Source organism: Vigna unguiculata, chromosome 5 (assembly GCF_037176805.1).
Source record: "Vigna unguiculata cultivar grain cowpea cultivar isolate G323 ecotype 2 chromosome 5, ASM3717680v1, whole genome shotgun sequence".
Classification (NCBI taxonomy): domain Eukaryota; kingdom Viridiplantae; phylum Streptophyta; class Magnoliopsida; order Fabales; family Fabaceae; genus Vigna; species Vigna unguiculata.
The window spans coordinates 52,677,113-52,700,678 of record NC_140796.1 but is presented as its reverse complement, the minus strand read 5'-3'; the positions used below and the strand labels follow the sequence as shown (position 1 = coordinate 52,700,678).

Genomic DNA, 23,566 nt, shown 5'->3' with positions numbered 1-23,566 from the left:
ATATTATTTCAGTATAGAAAAAGATTTATTGTTTGGTATTTTAATTTAACATTATTTCTTTTCAATATTCAGTTATTTTATTGTAATCTAAAGAAACCCTGACGCTATGAAGTTTCAAAAGCCAAATTTTGTTAACCTTTAGAATGAATTAAAACAGCAAAGCCCATTTGTTTAATGATAGGTAAAAAACGTCACCTAGAAACTTTTATATTATAACCAATAAAAAAGTTTCAATCACTTTTTAGCTTATTAATTATATATCCTTACAAAGTTAAAATTTGCCAAGTCTTTATTATAAGTAATTATGGTCGTTACTTATAAAGTTTTACGATAATAATGATGAATTTCATTATTATATATGATTAGTTTAAAAAATTATAAGCAAATTCAAACATTGTTAAAATATTTATGTAGTGGTTAAATCACAAAACATATGTATGTGAGAGAGATAATTTTATTAACTTTTATAATATTATCTTAAGAATTATATTAATAATATTTTTTATACTGATTTTGCATAAAACTTATATTAATAATGTTTTTTTTTATCTTATGAATTAAATTAATAATATTTTTTATACTGAAAACGCATAAAACATAAAATCAAATTATGAACTTATCTTTTTTTATAAGGTTAATTAACTACTTTATAAGAAAAACCAGTTCATTCAATTCATAATATTAAATGTGTAAATTAAATTTACTTCATCAAAATATTTCTGACATTAATAAACATTTTTAATCACTTAAAATAGTTCTCCTCCAACTAGTAATGTTGAACTAAGAAAAACACTTTAAATAAACAATGTTTTTAGACAAATTATTAATACAAAAAAAAAAACATTTTAGATTAATCGGAAAAAAAGAACCTATACTACTAAATAAATAAATAAATAAATAAACTTCACATCAAACAATTGATTGAATGGTAATATATAGTACAAATACTTTTTATGGTGTTTTTTGCCCTGGAGTTGGAACATACTCACCACTTCATTACAAAAATCAAACAAGTTAGAAGAAGCAAGGTGAGATTTGATTCGAAAACAGAATCGGTTCAAACATTACACTGCACTCTATATACGTAGTGAAATTTGTGTGGCATTTTCATTGTATTGTATTGTAGTTATGGCGACGAAGGTTCCTCAGATCGCTATTCTGGGAGCTGGTATCTTTGTGAAGGCTCAGTACCTTCCTAGACTCTTCGAGATCGCTCACCTCTTCCAACTCAAAGCCATTTGGAGCCGCACTCAGGTAATACCATTCCTCCATTACTATTGCATTGTTTTATTTTCGCCTCTCTTTTTTTTTTTCCCAATCTCCTCGGTTACTTTCAATTCATTCTTTTTTTTCTGCGCAGGAATCTGCCACGGTGGCCGTAGGCCTAGCCCGTAAGCGTTTTCCGGCAGTAGAGTGTAAGTGGGGAGACAGCGGTCTTGAAGATATCATCAAAGATGGATCCATAGATGCAGTTGCTGTCGTTTTGGCTGGACAAACTCAGGTTTCTTATTTCTCTTCTCTATTATCACATTTGCCTTTTCTCATTCTCAACCACTTGTTTACGCATATCAATTAAGGTAATATTTCTCATTTATGTTCTAATTAAATCAAATTATAAATAATAACAATCATGTTGCTGTCTACGTGCTGCATTTATCGCCCTGCTGTGTATTACCTACGTTCACAATGTGGATTTGGTTATCTTAGAACCTGATTGTTTATCTGTCAACTTTAATTGAAATTGGAAGGACTTTTATACTTGAATTTTAAAGAATTTACAATTTCTTTGCATTTTCTTTACAAACAATCAATTGTTGCAGGTTGACATTTCACTGAAGCTGCTAAAGGCTGGTAAACATGTTCTTCAAGGTAATGGTTTTTGTAAATGTACGTGTGTACAAGTTTGTTCGCCAGATATTATCTTTCTTATGATAAGGGTCAGATTAATTGCATCGATGAGGAACTTGCCTGGCCACTTCACGTCATGCTAGTAAATTTACTTTGATACAAATTTGTTTTTTACATATATCTTTTGTGCCATTGACTAAATTTTATGTTTGTTCGGATATATTTTATGCGCTGGATGCCTAATTTGGTGGATATAAAGAGAAACCTGCAGCATCAAGTAAGTAGTGTTTTGTTATGGTAATTGTATACTTCTATATACACTAAATTGTATAATAGTTGAGAATTGTTTACTGATGAGGGAGTATTGACTAAGAATGAGAAGAATTGGTTCATCTAGTATGTTCAAGTCTTTCAGCTGTTGGGTTAGGGTTAGTGTTTCATAGTAAAGAGTAAGGTAAAAAGGAAAAATTAGAAAGGAACTTGAAAGCAGGAGAGTAGTATGGATGCTTACTTGATGTGATAATCACATTTATTTGTAACAATCACGAGTCAAATACCAAGATGTACACAAGTTAGAGTACAAGATTTCACCAGGAGGTGTTATAGACCATGATTCCCATCTCACTCTTATATTGAAAATCTATTAGGACCCAGCGATACCTTTGATAGTTACTTGGAAAAATACCCTTTCCTCTGTCACATTTATAACTTTTATGAGGTGTTCATTGTGTAATGGTATATTCTCTCTCTTTCTAATGGCCAGTTACCTCTCATCATGTTGGTCTTAACAATTTGTTGATTGTATTGTTGTCATGTCTTGTAGAAACGACATTCTAAGATGCTTTCCATTCTAAACTTAGGCCGCCTGGGATGAAGGCGGAGAGAAGGAGAATTAAATTTTGTAGTTTGGTGTTGAGAGTGAGAAAGAATTGAAGAAGATGGGCAAAAAATGAAAAAAAGAGAGTAAAAACTACTATTTTACTCCTAAATGTTTGATCGTGTTGTATGTGGTGAGGGGTATAATTAGCATTATACTATTCAAATAATTTATATCCAATCAAACATATCAAATTACCCATTTCCAAAAAGCTTTATCTCTATTTCTCACCTATTTCTAATCTATCAAACGACTAAACATTTAATTTTATTCCTTACCTTATTTATCTTTTCTCAACTTATTTCTCTATTTTCACCCCCTCTATTTCTCTTTCCAAAACCCTCTATATTTCTCTTCAAAATAAAACAGGGCAATAGCATAAATATACATCAATATAATAATGCAGGTACAAGTGAATTGGAAACTGCATTGTCTAGCTACAAATCTATCTCCGCTGATGCTCCTGGTCGATCAATATGGTCCGTGGCTGAAAATTACCGATTTGAGTCTGGCTTATTAGAGGTATTCGTTTGTTTAAGATCTTGACCAATGAATCCAACTGTGCAGTCACATAAGTTTTTTGGCAGTGCAAGAAACTAATGGCTGGCATTGGGAAAATGATGAGTGTTCAAGTTATTATTGAAGGATCAATGAACAGTTCAAACCCCTACTTTTCAAGCAATTGGAGGCGCAATTTCACTGTATGTGCTTTGTAATCAAGTTGCGCTGTATTTGAATATTTAAATTTAAAAGAGCATTTGTAACACAACCTGTGTTTTGGATCACTTCAACGAACTACCATTCTGACCTATAAACTAAAAGAACTCTACTATTTATAATATAAAAATTGAGTAATATATAAAATCTTAATACATGAACTTTATGTTGGTAGTGAATAAAAAGGAGGTATAATGTTATTCCTCTCCTAAATTCTAATCCATGGAGTTACCTTTACAATACATGACTGGAAATCCAAGTTTTGATTCTTTATATGTCTTAATCTAAGGAGTACTGAAACAATGTAATCCATTTTCAATAAGAATTTATCTTTTTGTGTATTCCCTTTTCTGTTGCTATATACTTGATAGCTAAAATATTGCAAACCCAAAATTTCTTCAATAATTTGCCATGTTAGCATGACAGTTTATGTCTGTTTTATTGTACTAATTGTTGATTTTTGGTTCCTAATGTGAGGTTGTTCCTTTTTTCTTTCTTTTAGGGAGGTTTCATTTTGGATATGGGCGTGCATTTCATTGCAGGGTTAAGAATGGTAATCTTTAACTTACGGTGTGCATTTTGATTGTTTTATTTATTATCTCATGTCTTTCTGGTGTTTCCAATGCAATTTATGGTGGCAATGATCTCTTATTATTGGTCTTATCAAACTAGTACCCTTTGGCATCTTACCAAAACTGTTATTAGTGTTTAATGCTCTGCTACCAAAATACACTTGGGCAATGAAAAGTTATTAGTTGTATTTTGACCTGCTTATCGTAAACTTGCTTGTTATTCTAAAAGTTGGTAAAGTTTTCTTTCAACTTACTTCTCTATTAGGAATCCTAGAGAAGGGGCTTATATATAGGCCTGATTTCTCTATATAATGATGTTCTTGAACTTTTCTTTTGGCAGCTTGTTGGGTGTGAGTTGGTTTCAGTTTCAGCAATGACATCTCATGTAGATACGACCTTACCTGCACCAGATAATATATCATCTGTCTTGTAAGCCTCTATTTCACGGAGTTAACTTTACAACACATGACTGGAAATCCAAGATTAATTTTGGAATGTTTTGCCTTAGTCATTTGGAGAATGGATGTTCAGGAGTGTTTGTAATGGTTGTCTCCTCCAGATCACCCAAGGCATGTTGTCAAAAATCATTCTTCTTACAAAAGCACACTTGTGTCACGCCTGCTAGGCTGTAGATATGCTTGCTATTCATGCATTTATTTTTGTATGTCTTTACTCATGATCTTTAATGTATTATAGACCTTGTGGCGAATTGTTGGCTTGAATGGAACCCTGCAAGTTGAGCGTGGTTTCCAAGGAGAACATGGTTACAAGGTATGTACTATAGTTTAAGTTACTGGTTTTCATAAATAAAATGGCATCATTTTTTTTTTTGTGTTGTAATGCTATGTAGGTTTCTTTTTATGGTGCCGATGGACCAAAGCAGAGCTCCTTCTTTCCATTCAATGGAGTAACTGAGGAATTAAAAGCTTTTATTAACGATGTATCTGAAAACACCCTCAAGGTAAATTGAGTCCTCATGTTTGAATTCCTAAACAAAATTCTCTAGTTGATTGTTCATGTTACCTCTTTTTATCATTTGCTTGTCCAAACATTCCTGGAACTAGAGATCAAGACTTCATGCACATTATATTAAAAATATGAAGAACAACCTTGAACAGGATGCTATTTCTAGTCTAATTTATTTCCTTGTAGCAGAAAGAGGGTCAGTTTGTGGCTGAGCCCCGTCTCTCTTTTGTTGAGGGTGCAAGAGATGTTGCTGTGTTAGAGGCAATGCTTGAATCTGGAGCTAGACAAGGTGAACTTGTTCAGGTGAAAAAGTTTTGAGGTAATCATGGAACCCTTTTTCACCAGCCGCCTAGATCAATGTTTACCAATATTTACTCTGTAATGTTATAGAACAATGAACTGAGCAAGGCGGTTAAGTATAGATGAATAAGCTTGTGTTTAAATAATTACCCTCATCAATGTCATTGGATGAAGTTGTAGTATTTGCTTAAATTTATTGAAATTATTGTTGGCATGCTCTTCAATCTGAAACTGCTAATAACTTGAGGCTCTGCTAACTTTTATAGGGCCAAAGCTTCAAAATGCACAATTTTACCTGAACGGATTAACTTTTTAGAAAGCTAGGTACATTTGGAAGGATGCCTTTGTGAAGAAGAAATTGCGTATCAAACACAGTTTTAGTTTCTCATGCTCAACTCGACTATTTTTTTTTTAATTCACACTAATGTCTTTTTACTATTATAATTTTGACCTTCTTTTAACTTACACTAAAATTATATTTGTAAATATAATTTAGTGTAAATTAAAAAATATTAATGTGTCTACCTAAATTAAAAAAGAAAACTTAAAATTGTATTTCTAACTTCTATAAATTGCTAGATTGTAAATTTTTAAATTACAATTATTTTTGTAACCTATTGATTTCATATGAAATGTTAACGTAATTGTTAGATTTATAAAATTTAAATTCTGTAAGTTAATAAAGTTATGTTTTACACCCGAGGTCATTTTATCGATCTGTTTTTGTACTCTAAAATTTGTTAAATTTAGAATTAGTGTTGTGATAAGATCATATTTATTAACTTTGATATTGACCCTGAATTATTTAATGTTATTGAAAAATGTTAAAACTAATTCACATATACTTTGGTAATGTATAAAAATTGAAATCCTTGGTTCTTTCGTTTATCAGTGCTCAAGTTTTATAGGAATTAAGATAAATATTTTTTGTAGGTATTTTAGAGAGCTATATATGTGGATAATGAGATGTGGGTAATAAGTTTATGAAATTTTTGTAATGGGTATTTATAAAAAATTACAGGAGGAAAAACAGTAGTTTAATCTTATTTTTTAGAATGAGAAAAGCTTGTTATTACGGTCCAAATAATTCTGGGTTCTGGAAAAACTGAAGACAATTGCCCCGACTTTGCAAACGTGTAGTGGATAATAGTGATTAACATATCTGATGAGGGTCTTTTCAAAGGCATTCTATGATCTTTAATTATATTTTTTTATTTAATTGTGTTATTAGTTTTTAAAAAAAATTAATGTGATTTTTCTTGTTAAATTGATATTAACATCGTTCTCGGTGAATATGTCTCAATATGAGTTTGTTGTGTATCAAAAATTAACTTATTTTTCAATTGAATGTGGCAGATGTCAAAATGAGAGGTGTTTTAAAATAGATGACTTAGATTTCAATATGAATTTGTCATGTATCTAAATTTCAGTTGAGTGTAACACACGTCAAGAGGTGTTTCAAAATAAAAGATGACCTAGATTTTAATAAATAATAAATCTAAATTATAAAAAAAAGACTACAATAAGTTTTTTATATATAAAAATGGAGACCTAATTAAATAAAAATATATATAAAAACCAAGACAAATTAAATACCTAAATATAAAAAAAATATCTTAAATTAGAAGATTAAACACAAATTACAAAATGTAGTTAAACATACAAACATCCAATCATAAAAATGTGTCCTTTTTTTTCAATAAATTTAAGATAAGTTTAATTAATAATTTAGTGTTATATTTTGACTTGTTTTAATCCTTATATTTGTTCTTAACTTAACTTAAGTTCATAAATTTTTATCTTAAAATTAGAAAATCTAGCGCAAATTATAGCACAACAACACAAAATCTAACTAAACAAACAAACCTCTTATTATAATTTTTTTTCAACAAATTTAAGATAAGTTTAATTAATAATTTAGTGTTATATTTTGATTTGTTATAGTCTTTATATTTGTTTTTAACTAAGTACTCATTTCTATAAAAAGACTCAATACTCAATTTGTTATCTTTTGTTATATCGATCATGTGTCTAAATTTAAGTATTTCATGTGTTAAATTATCTTTTATCTTAAAATACATCTAATTTGATAAATGAAAATTTTGCATCAAACACTTTCAACATAAATGTCAATTTAAAGAAAAATTTACGTCGAGTCTCTTTTTAAAAAAATATAAACTTAATTGAATCTTAAAAAAAAATAAAAACTCAAGTAAGAAAAAAAATAAAAACAAAAATGGATAAAAACATAAATATGAAGATGAAATTACAGATTAAACCTTTAGAATAGTAAAGAATTGGTATAATTAGTCGCATAGTACCCAGTTTGGTACTGAAGTTTCTAATTGGTACCCGGTTTAAAAAAAGTCTCAATTACGTACCCAAATTAATTTAAGTGCACCAATTGAGTCCATTTGACTTGACGCCGTTAGAAAGGTTAACGTTGACTGATAGTGGTTGGTCTCTGAATTAAATTTGGAACACGTGGTGATCAATTTTGACTGACGTGGAAATGTGGGGCAGAATATTCAATATGTCTTGTAATGAAAAAAAAAAGAACGAAAATAAAAAAAGAAAAGAAAGAAAATAAGAATTAGGGGCGAGAAGTTAAAAAGAAGTGGCAGAATGCTGGGAAAAAAGGTGAAATTGGGGAAAGGTGAGGTAGGGGAGACGAAGTGGTGCTCGATTGTTCGCGATTGTAATTGAATTTAGATGCTTTTAAGCACCTGATCCAGATTCCCCCGAGGCAAGTGTATAAAAAACATGTTATTATTTTCTATTTGGTAATGGTATTATCATTTTGTCTTATTAGTTATGGTATTATCATTCTGTCTTTTGTAACTAGATTTTGGTCGAGATCAAGGTTCGTACCAAGACCAGCCTGTGATACAGTTGTGAACAACATGTCTGAGGGTTTCAATAGCACAATAGTGGATGCAAGGAGTAAGCCCATCATTACCATGATGGAAGAAATACGCATTTATCTCATGAAAAGATGGGCATCAAATAGGAAAAAGATAGCTGTAGTAGAAGGTCCCATTTGCCCAAAAATAAAAAGCAGACTAGAGAAGGAGACTGAAAAAACTAAGTATTGGATACCAAGGTAAAATGTTCATTGTTTATTTCTCATTTTTCGTTTGTGCATGACTCTCACTTTGGTTTTGGTTTATTGGCAGTTGGTCTGGGGAAAAGCTGTTTGAGGTCAGTCACACTTGCATCACTGGGGAAAAGTTTGTAGTAGACATAGATAAACGGGAATGTAGCTGCCGCAAATGGAGCATAACAGGAATCCCCTGCTGTCATGCTTTGACTGCCATGAGATTCCTAAATTTGAATGGACAGGATTACTTGCCACATTACTTTCTGAAGTCAACCTATGAAGAGACTTATTTGTCAATGATCTACCCCGTTAATGGTCCTCACCTATGGGAAATGACATCATACTGTGATGTTTTGCCTCCTACCAAAAGAATCCTTCCTAGAAGACCAAAAAAGAAACGCAGGTTGGAGTCTTGGGAGCTGAGGAAGGATGATACACAAGTACGACAAGGTGGAACGCGTAAAAGGTGTGCCATATGCAGACAGCTTGGACACAAACGAAATAATTGTCCCCAAGCACCTCCACCTCAGCAGCAACCAACCCCAACTCCATCTGCTACACAACAAGGAGGTACAGAACCAAGTGAAACTCAAGGTACTCAATCCCACCAAGGGCAAGTAGTGCAACCCATTGAATCTCAGCCAACACAACCAGTTGAAGCACAGCAGGTGACTCAATCACAGATTACTGCAACTGCGCCTATTCTACCATCACAACCACAACATGGAACTCAAACAACTCAGATTTTTTCATGCAATGTCAGTGACCCACCAACAAGGCCCACATTCAGAGAAAAAATATCATATAGGAGGGGTCCAATTTCGAAGCAATGAGTTTAATGTGTAATTGCAGCAGCTTTTTGGAAGAACGGGGTTGGGACAGTTTTGGTGTAGGGGTTGTGTATTTTGAAGAACATGGTTTTTTTGTTTCTTAAGTTTAATGTGTAATTGCAGCACCTATTTAACCCAAACATGGTTATTTATTTTGGTCTAGGGGTTATGTATTTTGAAGAACATGGTCATTTTGTTTGTTAAGTTTAATGTGCAGCAGCTTCTTGGAAGAACAATGTTATGTACTTTTGTGTAGGGGTTATGTATTTTGAAGAACATGGTTATTTATGATTAATACCATTTTGGATTACTTATATGCTTCATTCCTTTCTGTTCTGAATATGATTCATTTTATATTACTTACATGGTTCATTATAAATCAATAATACAAACCACTTTCTCAAACTTCTCGTCCATTTAAAAACAGTTCATTACAAAAGCAAACAACAAAATACAGACCAATTACATAACTTCCTACTCACTACAGAACTGAATTTTACAGCACTTCATGGGATGTGTATCAACTTCCAAACCAATATTACATTGATCAAACCCAAACAAATTATAATCCCACTTAAAAACCTAACCCATTTTCCAGAAATTACAAGTGACTTTTCCATATGGTATATCTTTCTCCTTTGTCTAGCAATGGTAGCATCTTTTTCATCTCCATTATCTTCGTTCAACCACTTGAAGTAATTGCACCCTTTAAATACATCATTGCCACCACTCCGCTGCTTACAAAATACAAAGAAAAACACACAGCCTCTGATTACAGTCCACCACTGCAGAATGAATGAAAAAGAAATTAAAATCAATGTACAAACCTTGAAGTTGGGGCAGCCCCAAAACTCTTTTCCAGCATTCCTAATAGTTTTCGCAACTCTCAACACAGCTACCTCCCCACAATAACACATTGGTCTTTCACCCAAACCCCTATTCCAACCACCAGGGGAGGAGACGCTTTGCTGCTGTGAACCCCACGAAGAACAGCCACAACCTTCTTTACGAGACATTGCGGAATTGGAAAACGAGTGGAAGAACAAACCAAATTAGGGCACAAGATATTGTGCGAATATTGATGCAGATATTGATGCAGAAAAAACCAAATCACTGTGCGGATATTGATGCAGAAAAAATTGATCTGGATTAGGGCAGATACTACGGGAGGAAGAAGACAACAAAAATGGGGCAAATCTCCTTCAAATGTAAATACCACGTGGACACTGTACAATTATAATTTCAACCACTCATGTCTTATTATTTGACACGTATCGCTTCTGCACTGCCACCTTACCACTTTCTAAACGCCGTTTCGGAAGATTTAACGGTTTGGACTCAATTGGTGCACTTAAACTAATTTGGGTACGTAATTGAGACTTTTTTAAAACCGGGCACCAATTAGAAACTTCAGTACCAAACTGGGTACTATGCGACTAATTATACCTAAAAAATTTAACTATAACATTAACTTCTAGGAATACGACAATTCCAACAAGTCTGCTTGTTATGATCCCACGGAAAATAATTTCATCCTCAATTATTTTAATCCACTTTTTTAATTCATTTTTAATTTATTATTTTTATCATTTCTTAGATCATCATATTATTAAAAAAAATTAAAATTATAATTTAAAAGTAACAAAAATGATGAGTTAAAAAAAAAATTATAATATCATTATTCTCACTGTATTACTACCAAAGATACCACCACCAACAACCTAAAAAACGAACATAACATGATCAAGGTGTCAGTGACCACAACAACAAAAAAGTGTCAACGACAACAAATCAAAGACCAACTCAAAAAGCATAATAGGGACGAAGAAGGGAGAAAAATGGAGGAAAGAAAAACTGAAACCTATCTAATTTAATTTTCTTCAAACTTTAGAAATGCATTGAGCTCACAACATAATAAAATACTGGTGGTGATAGATTAGTACTCATCAAACAATCAATACCCACTTAATAATTTAAAATAATAAATTGTTTAATTTTTAATTAAAATTTATAATATATATTATTATATTATTAAAATTGATTGTAAAATAAATATAATTTTTTAGAAATGTCAAAAAATATATTTTCTAAATATTATTATAGGTTGCTATCTCAACTGTTGTGAAGTAGCCTAGTGAACCAAGATGGTCCACGTATTAAGACTCTGTGATTCATTTCCCGAGGTGGACGGACTCTGAATTGGTGGGCTCAGCCCATATGAACAACATACAGACAAACATGTGTAACATGTGGATAATTGAACTAACTACTATTATATTATCTTTATAATTATATTAATAATATTATTTTTTATACTGAAAATGCATAAAACACATGATCAAATTCTATGTTTGAAATAATATTTTTTATAGATCGATTAACTAATTTATCGGTAAAACTAGTTAATTTAGGGGATAATATTAAATGTGTAAATTAAATTTTTTATTTTAAATATTTCTGACATTGATAATTTTTTTTTTATTTTTAATCACTTTAATTATGTGGTGTATATTGGTCGGGAGTTGACAGCAAGGTACATAGTCAACAGTTCATTAGAAATGCTGAGCACGTAGAAGATATCCGTTAAGACTCGCAGCTGAGCAGAAACAGTGAGAGAAGAAAAAGAAAGAAAAAGAGAAAGCAAGGTGAGATTTGATCACAAACCTTTCAATGCGTTTTGTAACAGATAGTGAAATTTGTATGTTGTTGTTGTTGAATTGTAGTTATGGCGACGAAGGTTCCTCAGATCGCAATTCTGGGAGCTGGTATTTTTGTGAAGACTGTGTACATTCCCAAACTCGCGGAGATCTCTCATCTCTTCCATCTCAAAGCCATTTGGAGCCGCAGTCAGGTAATACCATTCTTCCATTGCTGTTCGCTCTTCTTTCAATCTCATCATCGGTTATTTTGAATTTTTGAATTCACGTTTTCTGCGCAGGGATCTGCTACGGCGGCCGTAGAGATAGCCGGTGAGCATTTTGCCGGCGTGGAGTGTAAATGGGGAGATAGCGGTCTTGAAGAGATCATCCAAGATGGATCCATAGATGCCGTTGCTATCGTGTTGGCTGGACAAAATCAGGTTTCTTATTTTCTCTTCTCTGTTCTCATCTTTACCTTTTCTCACTCTCGATCACTTTGTGTATGCATAGCAATTCAGGTAATTATTTCTTGTTTGGCTTCTAATTGAATCAAATTATGAATAATAACAATCATGTTGCTGTCTACCTGCTGCATTTAATCGCCATACTGTGTATTACCTACTTTCAAAATGTGGATTTGGATATACAGGTAGGTGCTTTCCAATCTCAATTTTCCCACTGTGCTTTCCGATAGTGCTGATGTGAGGTTGTGCATTCAGAAAAGAAAAAAAAAAAAAATCTAAGTCTCACTATAACTAGACCTCTAACTCTGAGAGCTAGATTGTTTATCTGTCAAGTTTAATTGGAATTGGAAGGGCTTTTGAACTTGAATTCTACAGAATTTACAATTTCTTTACATTTTCTTAACAAACAATCGATTGTTGCAGGTTGACTTTTCACTGAGGCTGCTAAAGGCCGGTAAACATGTTATTCAAGGTAATGATTTCTTTTTGAAACCTATGAGTGTACAAGTTTGTTCGCCAGATATTATCTTTCTTATCAGGTTAATTGCATCGGTGAGGAACTTGCCTGGCTACTTTACACCATGCTAGTAAATTTACTTTGACACAAATTTGTTTTTACGTATATATATTTTGTGTCATTCACTAAATTTTTGTTTGTTCTGACGCGTTGGATGCCTAATTTGGTGGATATAAAGAGAAACCTGCATCATCAAGTAAGTAGTGTTTTTGTTATGGTAGTATTTGCACTAGATTGTATAAGAATTGAATTGGTAAAATAGTTTCTATGAGCTAAACTGAAAAAACAATTTTAATTAAGTGTAAAAGTGAAAGAAGTGTTGTGACAGAGAGAAGTACTTTCTATGGATATAAGGAGTGTGCCAATGGGGGGTTACTAGTTTTTAACGAGAAAGGTAATATTTTTCATCTTTAAACTGCGAACAGTTCGGGTCAGCAGGGCACTGAAATACTCTTTTTGCAATTCTTTTTTTTTTTCTTTTCAAACTAAACTTCAAACATAGTTTACTTTAGTTTTTCCTAAAAGCAATTTATGTTTTTTTTTTCTTAAATTAATTCAATGCAGTTTCTGAAAGTTCAATTCTATTTTTGCCCACCTCCTTATATAGGGGTGGTAAATAAATCAATCCTTCTGGATATTTTTTGAATCCATCTCCATTTTATAAAAAAATATCTATATTAAGTACGTGTAATATTTAAAATTTTAAATAATATATATATATATATATATATATATATATAATATTTTTAGTCTTTAATTTTGTAACTCATTTTTTTTTCGTATATATTTTTTTCTCCTCTTTTATTTGTTTGAGTTGTTTTATATCTATGAAATTTATTCACATCTTGGAGATGTGAAACTGTTTTTATGATTCTCATTTGAATATTTTTAATCCTTCTTAATATTTTTATTTATTCTTTATTTTATTTTCTTATGTGAATTTTTAACTTAATTTTCAAGTATTCAATCAAATGAATAAGTAATATAAAAAATTTATCTTCTTTATTATTTTTTATCTGACATAGATTAAAATTCAAAAAATAAAAATTTGTTAATTTTAATTATTATTAATTTAATTTTTGTTTTTATGAAATTTTCTCCTAATGATGTTTTATAATTTTTATTAATGTATAAAAAAATATTTTATTAGAATTTAGACGAAGAAATTAAAGAAACATTTAAAATATATATAATTATAATTTATTTTTAAATATTTGATATTAAAAAAATAATAATAAATTATTTCGATATTGAATATTTAATAATATAATATCTTGTTTGTCATAATTTTTTATTTTTTAATAAAATTTATTTAATTAATATTGAAATATTAAAAAAGTAAGTACGGATCGTTATCTGATTGAAATAAAAATGTGATAAAATATTTATATCCATCGAATATGAATATGAGTATAAGAAAGAAGACCCCTTTAGAATTCTATTTACAAAGAATGTAAGCTCCAACATTTGCTAAAGTCTTAGACACTCGTTAAAATAAACACATTGCAAAAGTCCAAGTAAAAATAATAATAACAACATAATTACATTACTAACATATTTAAAAAATAAATAAACCCTAATTCCTAAATATTTTAGTATTATCAAATTTTTTTTATTGTTGTTGATGGAACTCCAACAAATCCTAATCCCTAAATTCTTATCTTTTAGTTTATATTGTAGTCCAAAAATCTTGTGTCGTCCACATCTTGTTGAAATTCTTTAATCAAAGTTAAAACCTTAAACACAAGAAAAAAATATTCATAGAGTTAAAAACTCGAGACTTCTTTCTTAGAGACTTCTTAGTGAAAAACAAAAAATTTATTCTCTATTCATATTATCGCTAAACATTAAAACTTCAAAGCTTGAATCGTCTAACCGTCTTTAACCACACTTTCTCACTTTTCATGTTTAATGTTTTTGTGTTCATCTTCAACCTTTCAACGTAGTAGAGTGAATAAGAAAATAAGAAAAAAACTAGGATAAGAGTTAGAACCCAAAAGTGCTGCGTGAGATTGATAAAGTTCACAAGAGTGTGGAGAGAAAGAGAGTCTTGGGAGAAAGTGAAAACAAGCATAAAATTTCTACTCTATCAAACGACTAAGCATTTAACTTTATTTCTTACCTATTTATACTTTCTCAAGATGTTTCTCTATAGGAAAATGATATTTTAACTTACTTTTTTTGATCCACTTTTAATCCATTACTTCAATTACCATTAGATCATCTTTTTTTAATTCTTTTTAGTGATGTGATGTAATGATCTAATGGTGATTGAAGTGGTAGGTTAAAAGTGGGTCAAAAAAAATGGGTTAAAGTATCATTGTCCTTCTCCATATTCATTCCCTCTATTTCTCTTTCCAAAACCCTCTATATTTCTCTTCAAAATCAAACAGGGCAATAGCATAACTATACATCGATACAAAAATGCAGGTACAATTGAATTGGAAACTGCATTGTCCAGCTATCAATCTATTTCTGCTGCTTCCCCTGGTCCATTAATATGGTCTGTGGCTGAAAATTACCGATTTGAGTCTGGCTTACTAGAGGTATTCGTTTTTTTGAGCTCTTTGACCCACCTATGAATCCAACTGTACAGTCACATGAGTTTTTTGGCAGGGCAAGAAACTGATTGCTGACATTGGGAAAATTATCACTATTCACCTTACTATGGAAGCATCAATGACCACTTCAAACCCCTACTATTCTACCAGCTGGAGGCACAGTTTCACTGTATGTGCTTTGTAATTAAGTTGTGCGCTGTCTGAGTATTTAAATTTAAAAGAGCATTTCTCATATAACCTATGTTTTGGATCACTGGAATGAACTACCATTCTGACCTATAAACTAGAAGAACTATACTATTTAATATAATAATTCAATAATATACGAAATCTTAATATCTGGATCAACTTAATGTTGGTAGTGAATAAGAATGGATATAATTTTATTCCTCTGCTAAATTCTAATCCATAGAGTTACCTTCACAATACGTGACTGAAAATCCAAGTTTGGATCTTTATATGTCTTAATCTATGGAGTACTCAAACAATCTAATCCATTTCTATTAAGAATTTGTTTTTTTTTTTTTGTATTTTCTTTTCTGTGGCTATACTTGATAAGTAAAATATTGTAAATCCAAGTTCTTCAATAACTTATCATGTTATCTGCATAACAGTTTAGGCCTATTTTACTGTACTAATTGTCGATTTTTGGTTCTTATGTGAAGTTGTTCCTTTTTCTCTTTCTGGCAGGGAGGTTACGTGCTTGATATGGGCGTGCATTTCGTTGCAGCGTTAAGATTGGTAATCTTTTTTTTTTGTTATTATTATGGTAATCTTTAACTTGTAGTGTTCATTTGATTGTTTTATTCATTGTCTCATGTAGTTCTGGTGTTTCCAATGAAATTTATGGTTGCAACAAACTCTTATTATGGTTTTATCAAACTGATATACTCTTTGGCATCTTACCAAAAACTTTGTTATTAGTGTTTAATGCTCTGCTCCCAAAATACACTTGGGCATTAAAAAGATAGTGGTTGTATGATTTAATTTTTTTTAAGAAATACTGTCTTCTTACCTGCTTGAAGTAAAGTTGCTTGTTATTCTAAAAGATACTGTCCTTTCAACTTATTTATCTATCAGGAATCCAAGAGAAGGGGCTATAGGCCTGATTTCTCGAGTTCAAATTCTTTTCTGGATGTTTTGGCATTGTCTTCTATTGATCACTAAAAATACATTGATGTTGGTATATTAAATTTCTTTTCAATATATTTTAAAACATAAAAATCGGTGTCCAAACAATGTATTTTAAAGACACAGCGTAAGAACAATACAGGAAAATCCAAAAAATACAAATTCCTGATTTCGTATATAATTATGTTCTTTGAACCTTTTGTTTTGGCAGATTGTTGGGTCTGAGGTGGCTTCAGTTTCAGCAAGGACATCTCACGTAGATTTGAACTTACCTCCCCCAGATACCATATCATCTGTCTTGTAAGCCTCTATTTCATGAAGTTAATTTACAACACATGACTGCAAATCCAAGATTAATTTTGGAATGTTTTATCTTTAGTCAGTTGGAGAATGGATGTTCAGGAGTGTTTGCGGTAGTTGTCAACTCCAAAACACCCAAGGCAAGTGGTCAAAGATCATTCTTCTTACAGATGTGTCACACCTGCTAGACTACTACTATTCATGCATTTATTTCTTTATGTATTTACTCATGATTTTTATTATATTATAGTTTTTGTGGCGATTTGTTGGCTTGAATGGAACCCTGGAAATTGAGCAAATTTTCGAAGGAAAACAAGGTTACCTGGTATGTACTGAGTCTCTGATACTGGTTTTCATAAAAAAATGGCATCATTTTTTATGTCTTGTGATGCCATGTAGGTTTCTCTTCATGGTGCCGATGGACAAGTCAAAAGGTCCACCTTTCCATCCGATGGAGTAATTGAGGAATTAAAAGCTTTTCTTAGTGATGTATCTGAAAACACCCTCAAGGTAAATTGAGTACAAAATAATTCCTCATCTTACGTTTGAATTCCTAACAAATTTTCAAGTTGATCATTGTTCATGTTACATTTTTTTTTATCAATGACTTCTCCAAACATTTCTGAAACTAGATTCAGACAACTTCATGGACATTATACTAAAAAGGTTAAATATGTTTATAGTTTTTAAACTTGGATGTGAAATTGTAATTCATCTATGTTTCAAACTTTGATTTATTTTAGTTTTCAAAGTTTAAAAATGAATAAATATAGTCCTTTTAATCTAAGAATGTAAAATTTTCACGTGCTAAACGATATTCCAGCATTTGAGCTTAAACGTGTTAAACGGTAAAACAGCTCAAATGTCAGCAGCATGAAACATCATCATCAAATAAATTTTGGTTGGAAAGATTATATATCTATTACTTTTTAAGTCTAAGAATCAAATTATATCACAGTTTGAAATAGAGACAAATTCTAATTTCGTCTCAAAATTTAGGAACTAAAAACATATTTAACTTTTGATAAAAATATAAAGAACAACCTTGAACAGGATGTTGTTTTCTAGTCTAATTTATTTCCTTGTAGCAGAAGGGGAGTGAATTTGTGGCTGAGCCCCGACTCTCTATTGTTGAGGGTGCAAGAGATGTTGCTGTGTTAGAGGCAATTTTTGAATCCGGAGCTAAGGAAGGTGAAGTTGTTCATGTGAAAAAGTTTTGAGAGAATCGCGGAACCCTTTTTCACTTGCAGCCTAGATTAATGTTTACCAATATTTACTCTGCAATGTTATGGAACCCGTCTCTCTATTGATGAGTAAGCTTGTGTTTGAATAATTACCCTCATCAATGTCATTGGATCAAGCTTTTGTATTTGCTTAAATAATTAGTGTTGTAATAAGACCATGTTTATAAACTATGATATTGACCTTGAATTATTTAATGTTCATATATACTTTGGTAATGTGTCACAATTGGAATCCTTGGAATTTCGCTTTATTAGTGCTTAAGTTTTGTAGGAGTTAGGATAAATATTTTTTTATTAGTATTTTAGAGAACTATATCTGCCGATAATGAGATGTGTGTAATAAGTTTATGAAATTTTTGTAATTTATAAAATTACAGCAGAAAAAAGAGAAATTTTGTTTATTGTTATTATTGGCGCTGACTTTGCAAACGTGAATGATCATTTTCTTTTCAAACGCATTCTATAACATTTGTTTTTCAGACAAAAAAAAAATGTTGACGTTAAGATTAAAAGACTAAATTATGGTATAAGTAAAATAAAAAGAATAAAATTATAGTAAAATATCATAGTGAAATGGATATTTCTTATGATTTTAGTTCGTAGTTTGGGTTTGGTTCTTGTTCGGTTCACCATAGGCAGAAATGTTTGAAAGAAAGGAATCACCACGTAATCAAATTCACTTTGGAAATTGTCAATAGATAGAATGGATGTTTCAAAAGATGTTTACGTCAATATTATGTGAATTTTTTTAATAGTTTATTTAATAGAATCTTATAAATATTGATGATGATTATAGTAATCTTATAAATAAATTACATAAAGAACACCTACCATTCTAGATAGAAAAGAATAAAGTTGAGAATGTAATGAAGATGCTTTTCCTCAGGTAACAGAAATGTATATTATGAAATTAAATAATAGAACTTCCGAAAGATATTAAAAAAAAATTGTGTGAAAGAGTTTGTTTTTTTTTAATGACAAATGTAAATAGTTTGGTTGAGAAGCATGGCATAATCTTTCCAATTGGCAAACCACAAAGTAATATGATTTCAAGTAGCATCGTTCGTTCTGTGACTCATTATTAAGAATTAATCAACTTCTAAACTTTATATTTATTACCCAAATGTCTTTCTCAGAAAAAAATTACCATTTGTCTCTGAACTTTATAATGAAAACGAAATCACTGGTCACTTTGAACAATTTGAAATTTTGAATATAAATTTAAGTTTTATATTGAGTAAAAAGAAATTATAAAGAGGAATAATATCATATGTAAGAATTAGGTCAAATTTGAATTTGAATATATATAGAAAGACTGAATTGGATTCGGTATATTTATCTTGTGCGTTGAACAAGAAATTAGTGAGTGGTCTGTTAGCGACCCAATATCTTTTAACATGACTCTGATATCATGTTACAAGTGGATTTTTAAGCCTAACTTAACTCCACAAAACCAACTTATAAGGTAATTGCATCTCACTTATATATTATGAATTGACCTTATCTCTAGTCGATGTAGGACTTCCAAGAGGGTCTTCCACATTATTTTGATATAAACTCAATCTGTTTAAGTTAATGACTTATGATTTAGGTAATGATTTTGTACTTTTAAATCTAATGTTTCAATTTTTTTTAGTTATTATTTTTGTTATTATTTTTTAAAATTAGGACAGTATTTAAGTTTTTTGAACTGTATTGACGCAATCCAATATGTCATCAGTCGGGTTGATTTGTTTGGATTTAATAAAAAAAACATAAATTCAATCTAATCCAAATTAAAATACTTTAACGAAAATAGATAATATATTTATTTAAATTTAATCCAACATTGACTTGTGTTCGCCTCTGATAGGTGCTAGCCTAGCTCATTCAACCTAACCATAATAATTAGATTATCTATATAATTATATCTCCTACACTTGAAATATCTTATATAAGATAAAAAAAATAGTTACTCATGATTCCTTTTAATAATAAAATTGTTGTATAACAAAATACATATTTTTTAAAAGAAAAGAAACAAAAAAATTGTGTCTCTCGTATGACATGAAGGTTATAAAATGAAAGAAAAATATAAAACTTTTAATGTTGAACAGTTTTGTGTTGAATAAAACATCATATTAAAAAAATTATTAACTGAATTTTGTAATAAAAATATAAATTTTGAACTCAGTTTTTAGCACATTAAAACAACGTTGATATCGTAGATCCAAATGCACTTATACACCAGGATTTTTCAGCAGGCTACTTAACTTTTCTGAATACGAATATTTGCACATTGTGTAAAACATTCAGAAAAATTATTAAACAAATAAAATATGTTATTAGAAAGTGGAATTATGTTAAATGGATAAGTTTGTAGAATTACAAAATCAGTTTTCATAATATAGAAAAATAATATCATATTTATAAACTTCTTTCTCTTCTCTTTTGTTTTTCTTGTATGATTTTTCTTCACTTATTTTATATCATATATATTTGAATAAGGTATTAAAATAAACCATCCAGTTAAAATATTCTTGTTGTATTAAAAAAAATTAAGAAAATTTAATAAAAAGGTTCATATGTAAAATCAACACACCACCTCCAAACTAAAATTATAAGATAATATATTTGTAGTTTTTTTATTATATTATTTATCTTGCTAAATTAGTTTTATTTTGAGTCCATGTGAGATTTTCATCACATCCTTTCACATCAAAATATGTATCTTTCGAGTATGAGTTTAGACAATAATGATTCGACAAGGGTAAAATAATAGATTCAACAAATAAGAAGTTAATGATTTTGATATTATAATGACAAATGATGTATAAGATGAAGTTTGTATCCATTTATATATTTTAATTTAATCTTATCTATAATTGATGCAGACTTCAAACAAATTTCTAACTATATCATCTTTATAATATAAATAAATAAATAAATAAATATATATATATATATATATATATAATAATGTCAAAGACTTATGTCCATAAAAAAAAATGTAACAACAATTTTATATTTATTATGGAAATGTCGTTATCATTAAAAAGGAACAATTTGTAAATGCACTACAAATTGTATATAATTAATTTGTAGCAATGGTTTGAAGCACATATGGTTGAGTCATGGAGAAGGCGAAATCACAACGGCCGGCTATGCTACATTGCATCACTAATATACAAACAATACATTCCTAATCATCATTTTTTGACTTTCATAACCTTTACATCAATGCTTCATAAAACCACTTTTTTTATTATAAACCCATATTTTACGTTTTATTCGATTTCATCTCTTAAATTTTAAAAGTTCAATTTATTTATTTTTTATATCTTTGAAGTGATTCAAAATTATCCTTTGGTTAACTTAAAATTAATCTTTCTTTCTTTCTTTTTTCCATCAAACTAAATCTCTTCATGTACTCACACCTACACCCAACCTATTCTTTAACAGTAGATAATGTCTTCAAAAATAATAGCAACAAAGAAAGAAACTTCATTTTTCAATGAGAGAAAGGTCAAGTCAAAGTTTTTGTAACTTCTTTTAGCTTTGACACAAACAATAACTAAAAATTATCTTTCGATGAGAGAAAGGTCAAGTCAAAGTGAAATTTTGGGATGTCATTAAACATTTAATGCAAAGTTTTAATTTTTATTTTTTGGGAGAAAAAAGAAGAAGAAAAATAATTGAATGGTGAATAGGGAATCTGAGAATTGAGTGCGTGGAGGAGAAAAAGAGGGAAATGACATGTATTAATTTAAAATATTATCAAGTTTAACTTGACAAAATAAACATTTTAAACCACCTTAAAAATATAAATAATTGAGTTAAATTTTTAAAAGACAAATGATTGAATGAAATAAAACACAAAAGATAAATGTTAGCCTTTACATTTATTTATTTATTTATTTAATTCCTTTCAATACTTGTCAAGCAATTTCTTGATTTTAACCAATCATTTTTTATCTTAACTAGTTCTTGAAGTTTTTAACAATGCTTTACTATGGACAAAATTCAGGTAAGAACACTATGTATCATTCCATATGTGATAAGATTCAAACCGAATCACTATTAATTAACCTTGAATTTCCATTATTTCATACTTTCCTACGAACAATGAAAAAAAAATGCCAAAGTGTGAGTAAAATAGCATATTTGGTATATGTTTTCTTTTCGTTTTTAAACAAACATGTATTTCTATATTATATGTCTTTAAAATATTAATTTCCGAAAAAAAAAGAATGTCAAATTCAATGTTTCTTTTCTAGTGTGCAAACATATGCTTAGGAAAAATCACAAGAATCAAAGTTAATTTATAACGTAAAATACAAATATGTTATATGTTACGTATCATCAATTCATAACTAAAATGATATTAAGTATATTATTGAGTTTTATATTAATTAGCTTAAAATTCATATTCTTATTGAAAGTATAAAAATTGATTTGTACACTACTAAAGCTCACGTACATTAACGACAAATTAATTAGTAATAAAATCATTTTTAAATAATCTACTAAGTGATGGGAAAAGATAATTGGGAAACAATGAAAAAAATTCTCGAATATTCTTTATTTTATTCTTTTGTAACAAAGATAGGGTAAAAGAAGATTGTGTTGAAATTTGAAACCAAATATAAACATCCTGGCTATGGTTCCGAGGTGCTTAGAATTTTTTTTCCATAGAAAAGTTCACTAAGATTTTGCATTAATAGTTTTGTTCAAATCTCTTAATAATAAAGTTCAGTCAACCTGTATTTGAATTCCTTAATTAATAACATAAATACGACATCAAACATTAAGTTATACCAACCAATTAACTAATAAATTGTTTGAAAAATATCATAAAATTTAAAATAATCCAGGGATATAGTATATACCAGAATTAAGAATCACTTTTCAATAGAATTGGTCTAAGCCAAAATCCTAGTTCATGAAGGATATCCTTCAAGATAAATCTCAATTACAAGCATATACCAAAAACTTTGAAGTTATAAAAACATTAAGTTAATTTAACCAAGCATCAAAGAAGATTAAGATTAAACAACATTAGTTATTATCTATGACAAGATTGAGGTAAAATTGAGTATCACGGATTCCACAAAGGGAATATTTGGATCTCCAAATGCAATGTTTAAGATTTGATGTGTTGGAAAGAAAGTGAAACTCTCGTAGATATCGAAGACCGGTTGAACAACAGTATCAACTTGTCGCTACTCTTAGGAGTACTTTTGGAGTTTTGAATCATTCTTTTTTTATATATTACTGCAATGCAAAGCAATGCAATGACCTCACCTCAATTCATTCCAAGCATCAAAACAGTATCCAACTCAACTTCAAATAACTCTTCATTTTTCCACACATGCCATTTGGCATCATGCACTACAGAAAAACTTAACGTGCTCCATAGTCACTGAGGTAACTACAATAACTACTTTTCTTCTCTTCAGTCTTGCTTATAACCCTTTTTTTCACTCATCATGGCCATGAACTGCCATATCAGTATCTCAGC

General features: G+C 30.0%; 3 protein-coding genes across 4 annotated transcripts; all 3 read left to right on the top strand.

Moving 5' to 3' along the window:
* The first annotated feature begins 920 nt into the window (after positions 1–920).
* LOC114183576 (dehydrogenase FPY6-like) lies at positions 921–5,504 on the top strand. Of its 2 annotated transcripts, none has more exons than XM_028070649.2 (13): positions 921–1,028; positions 1,127–1,254; positions 1,361–1,501; positions 1,821–1,869; positions 2,108–2,125; positions 3,132–3,247; positions 3,313–3,426; positions 3,945–3,995; positions 4,355–4,443; positions 4,523–4,583; positions 4,711–4,785; positions 4,865–4,975; positions 5,170–5,504. In XM_028070649.2, the coding sequence occupies exons 2-13, from the start codon at positions 1,129–1,131 to the stop codon at positions 5,296–5,298; spliced, it is 1,080 nt and encodes a 359-aa protein (XP_027926450.1). In that variant the 5' UTR covers positions 921–1,028; positions 1,127–1,128; the 3' UTR covers positions 5,299–5,504. The 2 variants fall into 2 exon arrangements, with proteins under 2 accessions (XP_027926450.1, XP_027926448.1); XM_028070647.2 differs by having other exon boundaries at positions 5,167–5,504.
* Positions 5,505–8,125: 2,621 nt separating this feature from the next.
* On the top strand, positions 8,126–9,392 carry LOC146886540 (uncharacterized). The gene is made up of 2 exons (XM_085672990.1): positions 8,126–8,383; positions 8,457–9,392. The coding sequence occupies exons 1-2, from the start codon at positions 8,184–8,186 to the stop codon at positions 9,211–9,213; spliced, it is 957 nt and encodes a 318-aa protein (XP_085529116.1). The 5' UTR covers positions 8,126–8,183; the 3' UTR covers positions 9,214–9,392.
* A 2,329-nt stretch (positions 9,393–11,721) lies between these two features.
* LOC114183195 (dehydrogenase FPY6-like) lies at positions 11,722–18,292 on the top strand. Its single transcript, XM_028070122.2, has 13 exons — positions 11,722–11,855; positions 11,934–12,061; positions 12,149–12,289; positions 12,737–12,785; positions 13,009–13,026; positions 15,261–15,376; positions 15,447–15,560; positions 16,082–16,132; positions 16,734–16,822; positions 16,902–16,962; positions 17,073–17,147; positions 17,222–17,332; positions 17,914–18,292. The coding sequence occupies exons 2-13, from the start codon at positions 11,936–11,938 to the stop codon at positions 18,040–18,042; spliced, it is 1,080 nt and encodes a 359-aa protein (XP_027925923.1). The 5' UTR covers positions 11,722–11,855; positions 11,934–11,935; the 3' UTR covers positions 18,043–18,292.
* The last annotated feature ends 5,274 nt before the right edge of the window (positions 18,293–23,566 follow it).

What these genes read in the sequence shown, in the direction of transcription:
- LOC114183195 (XM_028070122.2), top strand. Translation starts at nt 11,936, where the DNA reads ATGGCGACGAAGGTTCCTCAGATCGCAATTCTGGGAGCTGGTATTTTT. An exon ending in TTGAGTCTGGCTTACTAGAG is followed by an intron (nt 15,377 to 15,446) that starts GTATTCGTTTTT and finishes GTTTTTTGGCAG; the next exon opens with GGCAAGAAACTGATTGCTGA. An exon ending in TCGTTGCAGCGTTAAGATTG is followed by an intron (nt 16,133 to 16,733) that starts GTAATCTTTTTT and finishes TTGTTTTGGCAG; the next exon opens with ATTGTTGGGTCTGAGGTGGC.
- LOC146886540 (XM_085672990.1), top strand. Translation starts at nt 8,184, where the DNA reads ATGTCTGAGGGTTTCAATAGCACAATAGTGGATGCAAGGAGTAAGCCC. An exon ending in ACTAAGTATTGGATACCAAG is followed by an intron (nt 8,384 to 8,456) that starts GTAAAATGTTCA and finishes GTTTATTGGCAG; the next exon opens with TTGGTCTGGGGAAAAGCTGT.
- LOC114183576 (XM_028070647.2), top strand. Translation starts at nt 1,129, where the DNA reads ATGGCGACGAAGGTTCCTCAGATCGCTATTCTGGGAGCTGGTATCTTT. An exon ending in TTGAGTCTGGCTTATTAGAG is followed by an intron (nt 3,248 to 3,312) that starts GTATTCGTTTGT and finishes GTTTTTTGGCAG; the next exon opens with TGCAAGAAACTAATGGCTGG. An exon ending in GATAATATATCATCTGTCTT is followed by an intron (nt 4,444 to 4,522) that starts GTAAGCCTCTAT and finishes GTTTTGCCTTAG; the next exon opens with TCATTTGGAGAATGGATGTT.